The sequence below is a fragment of the Triticum urartu genome, chromosome 7A (assembly GCF_056163025.1).
Source record: "Triticum urartu cultivar PI428250 chromosome 7A, HENAU_Tu73, whole genome shotgun sequence".
NCBI lineage: Eukaryota > Viridiplantae > Streptophyta > Magnoliopsida > Poales > Poaceae > Triticum > Triticum urartu.
The window spans coordinates 728466513-728475368 of NC_141879.1; the positions used below are offsets into that span (position 1 = coordinate 728466513).

An 8856-nucleotide genomic window follows, 5' to 3' on the forward strand; every position below is an offset into this window, starting at 1 on the left:
AATCGTGATTATTTCCAACAGCCGAAAACTTTTTATTGGCTCATTCGGATTTAAGTCGTCTCTCGTTTTTCGCCGTGAGTTTTACATTCCTTGCTCAGCTTATGTGGATGTAACTCATGTAAGTTGAGTAGCCATGTTTCGTCACTCGGCTTAAACGTCGATACATGGTGATGTGTCATTTTCCTCAGTGACACCACGACCCAGGAAACAGCTGGTAGCAAACGCAAAGAGTAATGAGGAACACAAGTGTACGTAAGACTTTCCCTTCTCATTTTTATTGCAGGACTGCAGAACCCACGGTCCATGATGCTCGCGCCATCCCACGAGCGGACCTGTGAGCTAAACGATACGACACACACATCGCCATTATCGCATGTGCTCACCATACATGTATAGGGGACACGGGAAGACGAAAATGTGCTACTAGCTAAACTAGCTTGGCTACCGACTTCCGAGCACACTAGTTTATGTCGAACAAATTTCACGAGAAACACCATCGATATCTACCCCAGTCGAGACCGTGTTCACCGAGCTCGTCACGGTGGTCCACATGTTTGCCACCTCCGGCGTTGCCATGAGATGCTGGAACGGGTTCACCGGGGGAGCAATGTCCATCTCGCCTTCAAGCATCTTCACCACCACGCCCATCGGAGGCCTCGCCTCCGGCTGCTGCTGCACGCACCAGAACGCCACCTCACACATCCTCTCCGCCGTCTTCTTGTCCTGCTCGTCCGCGCCGTCACAAGTCTCTACGACCTCCAGAAGCCGGCCGCTCTCATACTTTACGCACACCAGCTTGGGGAACCACTGCTGGCTCTCTGGCGCGGTCTCGTCGAGGTTCCTCCTTCGGCCGAGGATCTCAAACAGGAGGATGCCGAAGCTGTACACGTCGCACTTCACAGTGGCGCCGGCCTGCATCCACATCTCTGGCGCGGCATAACCTGGTGTGCCGCGCATCCTGGAGACGCTCTTGTGGGTGTCCGCCCGGTTCAGCAGCTGCGCAAGGCCGAAGTCGGCCACCTTTGGGGTAAGGCTGCCGTCGAGAAGCACGTTGCCGGGCTTGATGTCGTAGTGCACGATCTTCTGCTGGCACTCCTCGTGGAGGTACCGGAGCCCTCTGGCAATGCCGACGGTGATGTCTCGCAGCGTCTGGAAAGAGACTTGGCAGCTCCGGTCGAAGAGGTAGGAATCGAGCGCGCCGTGCTCCATGTACTTATACACCAGAGCGCGCACGTCAACGGCATCGTAGCAGAAGCCGAAGAGCCTGACGAGGTTGATGTGGTGCGTCCTCCCGATGGTGCCCATCTCCTCCATGAACTGCTCCTGAGAGGTCCTGTCGTCGTGGCGTCCGGCGTGGAGGCGCTCCACGGCGACCGTGAGACCATTGGGGAGCATGCCCTTGTAAACGGCACCGAAGCCACCAGCGCCGAGCCGGACAGAGTAGTTGTTGGTGAAGCCCGAGAGCTGCTGCGGAGTGAATCGGATGGGCTTCTGTTGGCGCCGCCTCCTCGCAGCGCAGCTCTTCTTCTACCTCTTGCCTCACACGAGGAGAAACTCCACACACACCCACGCACACATGCATCAAGGAAGAACTCACAAGCTTTGCCAAGAGGCTCCCTTGATGATCACACGGTGGCTACATTGTTTCTCCAGCCCTCACGGCCGCCTTTTCTCATTCATCTGATCACCTTATAAATAACCAGTACAAGCAACTCACGCACGCACTAACCCAGCCGCTATGCCCGGCCACTAACAGCATGCAGCCACGCACACATTGGCCAGCCGCCACATTCGGCGTTGCTAACCCCACTAACTAATTCCTACATGCATGCATGTTCAGTCATCCACTCAACTACAACGACCTGGCCCAGCATGCATCTGACTTGGCTGGCATGCAAACGCATGGCTAGCTAACAGACTCGGCCATGGACTTGCGCCACGCACGCACGCACCCACGCGCGCACCTAACGTGGTTTACTCTAACATACTCCCCCTAAACCACGATCTCGCCTTGCCGGAGTAGTTGCAGCTTCTGTCATTGTCGTCGTCACGGCCGTAACCTAGCCCGCGGACCCGACCCGGCGCATCAATGTCAGTCACACCACCATGGACCCGACCTGGCGCGCTGACGCCGGTCGCACCGTGCTCCATTACGACCCCGGCGACATACGCCGAGCTCCTTCTCCGCCGGCGACACACCACTGGCGTCCCTCTGCGTCCCGCACATCCCGCGCGCACCCGACGCGCCCGACAAGCCCGACCGCACCAGTGCGTCCCGCACGTACCGCGCGCATCCGACGCGCCCGACGAGCCCGACAGCACCAGACGCTCACCGTGTGCCGCCTCCGCGTCCGCCATGGCAGCCGCCAGCGACAAACGCCAGAAGGATGTAGCCCAACTCGAGCACGGACTCGAGCACCACGGCGACATACGCCTCCTCCCAACGTCAACCGCATGCTCGTACGCGCGTCCGCGGTCCCGACGCGCCTGACGCGTCCAGTGCGCACCCATAACACGCACCGGTCGCCCCCGGCTCGCCGCCGCGGCTTATTGCCCTGCACCGCTGCGGCCTCAACTGCAGCGCACCACCTCCATGCCGTCACGCCGCGCCACCGCAGTCTCTGCGCCACCATGCAAGTCCACCGTGACCTCCTCGTCTCCGCGACCACCGTGCTCTTCGCGCGCACGACATCACACCGCACAGCCGCGGACTCGCTGTGCGTCGCCGTCGCCACGCACTCGCCGCCCGCCGCAGCCGATGCCTCCATGTCGGCCGCGCACGCCGCGTCCGCCGCGGACACCACCGCGCGCCACGGCCGCCCCTCGAACCTTGTGGCTCTGAATACCAATTGTTGGCGCCGCCTCCTCGCAGCGCCGCTCTTCTTCTACCTCTTGCCTCATACGAGGAGAAACTCCACACACACCCACGCACACATGCACCAAGGAAGAACTCACAAGCTTTGCCAAGAGGCTCCCTTGATGATCACACGGTGGCTACATTGTTTCTCCAGCCCTCACGGCCGCCCTTTCTCATTCATCTGATCACCTTATAAATAACCATTACAAGCAACTCACGCACGCACTAACCCAGCCGCTATGCCCGGCCACTAACAGCATGCAGCCACGCACACATTGGCCAGCCGCCACATTCGGCGCTGCTAACCCCACTAACTAATTCCTACATGCATGCATGTTTAGTCATCCACTCAACTACAACGACCTGGCCCAGCATGCATCTGACTTGGCTGGCATGCAAACGCATGGCTAGCTAACAGACTCGACCATGGACTTGCGCCACGCACGCACGCACCCACGCGCGCACCTAACGTGGTTTACTCTAACAGCTTCTCGCCAGCAATCTCCCTGAGGAACCTCTCCACGGTGCCGTCCCGTATCTGGGTGTCCGGCGCCACTGCGTACAGTGCCGTGCTAACCGGGGCGGCACCTGTGCTGATAGTGATGGCATGGAGGCCGTGCTTCTTGACGTATCTGCACAGGAAGCCAGCTATGGCGATGGTTCCCAATATGCTCAGTAGCGTAAACACTGCATCATTCAGCGATAAGGAAGTTCAGTGTACATATATATGAGCAAAATTCGTAGCACTAGACATAAATCATCTTGAATTCGTATTCTTCATAAGTTTTACGGGGGATAAAACTGTAGTTAGCCCTGATAAGTTGAGAGCACACCGATGACGATGGGGAGGAAGGAAGGGAAGGAGCTGTTGGGACTGGGAGAATCGTTGCCAAACCGCGGTGGCGGGTTGGCACTTGGCAGTCGGGAAAGTAGACATATGCGATGAACAGTAGTGTTTTGGCCGTTCGGCCGGGAAAATGAAATGGGATTCGGCAAAAATTAAGAAATGATGATACAGTTTTAATTAGATGGGCTGGCCGGGGCTGAATTTATAGGAGAGGTCCTTAGTTGCGATCGACAGAAAAGCATGCAGTCAATGTTATCTCTCCCTACCAGATCGAACACATCAACTACCCCCCCCCCCCCCCCCCCCCCGGCCCTCGCGTCGTCCTCCCAAGGGCGACTCGGGGGCGACTAGGGTTTCCCCCGCGCCGCCACCCCCTCAATCCCAGCTCCTCCTCGCCGCCACCTGAGGGGATCGACAGGCAAGCCTGCTGGGTCGTCGATGAAGGTGGCGGTGAGGTGCTGCGTTGCTTCGTGCCCCCGCGAAGGACCTGGAAGCCGGGGCGGCGGCCCCGGACGGTGAGGCGGCGCTGCCTCCGCGACTGGTGGCGCGCGCAGGAAGAGGTGGCCGGCATCCTCGGCTGCCCGGGCAGCAAGGATACGGCGGGCGGTCGCGGCGCGGAGTCCCTCTGCCCCAGATCTGAAGGTCAGGCGCCCTCCTCCCCTGCTCTCTCCTCCCCGCCGGTCGTACCCTTCTGCGACTCTGCTCGCCAGATCCGGTGCTGGTGGGGTGCGGATGCTCAGGTTCGAGCCCGGGGGAAAGTCTTGGCCGGTCCTCCGGTCACGACGGCGACGGCGCGTGTGCGCGTCGTGTTCTTTGTTGGAGGCGCCGTCGAGGGCTCTCCTCTTCACCCTCGTCCCAGACCCCGGGTGAAAACCCAAAACCCGTCTCGGGTTGGCCGGCGGCGGTGCCTAGTGCGTCGCGTCCTTGTTGGAGGCGCCGTCTTGGGTGTCTGGTTCTTCAGGAGAGGGATGAGGTGGTTGGTGGGCGTCCGACGGCTGCGAGGCCAAGTTTGCGTTTTTCCATGAAGGGTGCTCGTTCCTGCAAGAGTCCTTCTTGCGGCCATGGAACGGGACCTGGTGCTCCCCTGCTCCGCCGCTTGGCCTCGGCAACTTTTTTCTTCGGTGACCTCCCGACGGCTATCCTTCTGCTCTTGGTTGTTCAGGAGAGGTGGCAGTGCAGCTGTGGTGTGTGCTTGCGGCGTGGCGAGGGCTGTGCAACCTGTCTGTGATGGGGATCCGGCTGGCGTCTGCTCTAGTTCTCGGGTGAGCGCCAACGATCCGACGGTGCGGCGCCTTCGAGCCTAGGCGAGAGGAAAGGGTTCCTCTTCGGCGTTGGGAGCGATGTTCTTCCCTTGCCCCTGGGTTCAGACAGTTCACACCTTTCTCTGGCCTTCGGCTGATCATCGAGGCTTCTCTGCTGCTCCTCTCTCTGTTGACTATGTGCAGTAGGCTTCGACACTACTAGCAGGGCTCTTCATGTATTTTCTTTATGCTCTAGTGTATGTTGCATTGTTAGCTGTTCACTAAGCTCCATTGTATCTTTCGGTCGCTATCGCTTGGTGGCCTTGTGTAATCCTGGCCGGTTGATGGCTTCGTTAATTCAAAGCCGGGCTTCCTTGAGCCTTCGTTCTAAAAAAAAAATGTTATCTCTCCACCCCAAACTAAACAAATCCTTCTAGAAAGGCAAACACGGTGAAGAATGAAAGTCCATGTCAAACTTCTGTTGCATTGAATGGTCCAAGGCCAATCACATCATTACAGCTGCTAATTCCATCAGAATTAAGAACCCTCACTTTCTTATCCTCGGACAGAATCAGTCAGGAAATCGTTAGTTCCCAAGTCTACTTCATGGCTTACGAATGTAAGCCATTGACATGCTGCCAGTTGCCGGAGATCAACCAACAACTTGGAGATAAGCAAAAAAATATAGTTCACTTAAGTTGATTTGCTTAGTTGCATGCATGGACCAGAAACTTTGACTCCACTTATTAGGGCATATACAATAGTGCTATCTTATAAGTGTCATGTAGGATAAATGCTGAGGTGGGGGAGAGAGAAATCATAAGAAAGGTTTGTCTTTTCTTATTTAAGGGATGACCTTTTAGGACAATGTGCCTCACCATATTTTTTAGCAATTGCTAGTTAATGAAGATAAAGCTAAAGAATAACCCAATATAGACATGCTTTCTTTGTCATCTCTAGGTTGCTAGCAGTGTCCAAGAGGAACGCTGCTGGTAGATGGTCTCTAGCTGCGTTCCGGGTGAACGCTGCTAGTGCGTGCCACACTGGCAGCGTTCAGGACCACGAACACTGCTAGTCCTATAAAGAGTGACAGCGTTCTCCCATGTCAAACGCTGCCGGTGTATTTTGTTCGTATATCAAGCGCTGCAAACATGTTCAATAGTTTATAGCGTTCACACTAGCTAACGCTTGAAGTATACGAACGACTCAGCCCCGCCCCGCGTCGTCCTCCTCCTAGGGCGACTCGGGCGGCCAGAAACCTAGCCGCCGCCGCCGCCACAAACTCCCTCCTCCTCTCCCTCCGCCGCCGCCGGAAGACACCGCCGGGCTAAGCCCGGGGACCGACGGCGGTGGCGGGGAATCTCCTCTCTCGCGCGTCTTCGGGGTGGGGCGGACCCCAAGGCGTGTGGTGGCGCGACCGATCTGAGATCTGCGGCGCGGCGGATGGCTGCAGGCGGCGGGAGGCCGGCCCGTCCTCGGACGGCGACGGCTAGGCGCGGCGGAGGCCAGGGCTGCGGGCGCTGCAGATGGCCCTTCGGGCGGCGGCGGCGGCTGCGGTCGACGGCGGCCGGCTTGGCTGCGGTGGCGTGCTTGCTGCCTTCAGATCGGTGACGGCGGCGTGGAGGGCCTGGTGGTTTCGTTGGCGGCACCTTCGATCAGATCTGTTCTGACCGGTGCAGCCGGTGGTGGTGGTCATCTCTTCCGTCAGAGGTGGTCGGCCTGAAACTGGGTGTTCGGATCTCGGGATCCGTCATCTGGCACCAGCTGCGAGTCGGGGAGACGTAGTTGCCGATGAAAACCGAGTTGACGGCGGGCGATGGCGGCGTTCGATGTCGTTACCTTGATTAAGGCATCGTCATGTGACTATCGTCGACCCACTCGTATTGCTCCGGGGGAAACCCTAGGATCTGGTGTTCCAGACCGGACGATGGCGGCACTGCGGTGTTGTTTCTTTCTTGGGAGCATCGTTTTGTGGAGCAGCGCAGGAAGTCAGAGGCAGGAGGTGGAGCGGCTTCGTCTTGCACGGAGCTTCGGTGGAGATGTCAAGTCATGCCTGACCGACAGGTGCTACGCTTGGTCATGCCTGATCGGCAGGTGCTACGCAAGACAGATCCTCCAAGGGCTTCAAGTTGTATCGGCTGGTGATACTTGGCAGCATGGCGTTGAGGTGTATCAGTGGCGACCGCGACGTGTTCAGCTTTTTGCGCGCAGGGAGGAGGTGTCGTTGGGCGCCGTGGTGGCGTCGACGATAGCTGGACCGAGCAAGGTGGATGCATCAGTACAGTTCTGAAGATGGAGCGGTGGCAGTTGGCGGCGGCGGCCTCTGAGAGCACGCCGGACCAGTGTATGCCCCAGACCCGGCAAGTGGCTAGGTTGGGGTCTCGGGTCTTAGATGTTAGGCTTGGCTGCGATGTCTGTTTGGTATTAGGCCCAAGCTATCTGCGGCCCTTCATCAACTGGATATGTGTAGCGACAGTTTATTGCTTAGACGGCGGCTTTAGTCTTACTGTTGTATGACTTTATAAGATCTTGTGAGAATAATTAATAAAGTGGCCGTATACTTCATCCAGATGCAGAGGACATGGGTCATTCTCTTTTTCTAAAAAAAACACTAGGTAACGCTTTGCTAGTGGAAAAAGTAATTTGGCACGGCAGCAAAGCAGCGTTTGCGCATTCAAAGTCTTAACGTATAAAGTATGGGTTGGAAAAAAGTTGTATGTTTATCACGTTTTACATGAATACAAATTGAAAAACAGTAAAACGGGGCGAGCTACCATCCTCTCATAGCGATTTGACATTTTCAACGGTTCAATAGCAATACTGGACGTCCAAGATTTAAATAGCGTGCGGTGACTAGCCTTTTTTTAGGGGTTACCACCGTACTTTATTTAACTCTCAATAATGTTTGGTACAAATAAACGCGTGCGGTGACTAGCCTCTTCCCATTTTTTTCACTCGTCACTTGCGCAGCCCGCCTGGCTTAGGGCCACTCCTCCGCAGGCCGACCTGGGCATCCTCTCATTAATCGGGCCAACTAACCGTGTTATCTGTTACTGGCCCATGGTGTCTGGCCCGTACCATGCATCCCTGCCTCTCTAAGTTTTTCTCAAAAAAAAAAACTCTCGTGAAGTCGCGTCTGCCGTGCGTTCCTCACCGCCGCCGCCACGGCGCGCGATGTGGCAGTCCTACCCGCTGTCACCGTCGTCCGTCGTAGGGACTCCATGCCGTTATGTGTCCTCCCCCCGGCCCATCATCTCTGCGTCCACCGGCCTGGCTTGCCGGAAGGCTAAAATGAGCGCCCCAAAGCCACCGTAATCATGGTGAGGTCGACCGTCTCCCTCCTGCAACAATAGTGATTAATTTTTCCATCCTTGTGTTATTTATGGGTCCTTCGTCCCGTTGCTCACATATACTCCTGCTCATCAGCCATGTTTCCAGCTTAGTTTTGCGTTCAAGTATGAGGGCAAGGATTAATGAAACACTTGTTTTGTTCAATTTGATTCTTTACCTAATAATAAAGGACGAAGTCTTTCACAGTTCTTCATAGGTCACGCCTTTATATCCGTTGATTTTATGTTAAATTTAAAGATTGATGGTTGAGATTTAAAAGGACCTACGCCTTTATATCCATTGATTTTATGTTAAACATGAAGATTGACGGCTGAGATTTAATATATATACTTAGGACAAAAACATGTCATGGCTGGGCCTACGCTTCTGTTTTGGTACATCACCCACGGACCATCTCGGTGCGGGTGGAATTTTATTAGGCCTCGGAATCCTCCACTGAGTACGATTCCTTTCAAACCTCTCTGACCTATATCTACGCTATAGGGCACGGTTGCACTCAGGACTGAAGCTCCGGCGGAATAAGAAGGAGATGGAATTGCATGAGGCCGTGACTGGCAAAG

At 56.1% G+C, this 8856-nt stretch overlaps 1 protein-coding gene across 1 annotated transcript; it reads right to left on the reverse strand.

Annotated features, from left to right (window-relative positions):
• Nucleotides 1–247: 247 nt before the first annotated feature.
• On the reverse strand, nucleotides 248–3363 carry LOC147962332 (LEAF RUST 10 DISEASE-RESISTANCE LOCUS RECEPTOR-LIKE PROTEIN KINASE-like 2.1). Its single transcript, XM_087536956.1, has one exon. The coding sequence runs from the start codon at nucleotides 1393–1395 to the stop codon at nucleotides 466–468; it is 930 nt and encodes a 309-aa protein (XP_087393082.1). The 5' UTR covers nucleotides 1396–3363; the 3' UTR covers nucleotides 248–465.
• Between the last annotated feature and the right edge of the window lie 5493 nt (nucleotides 3364–8856).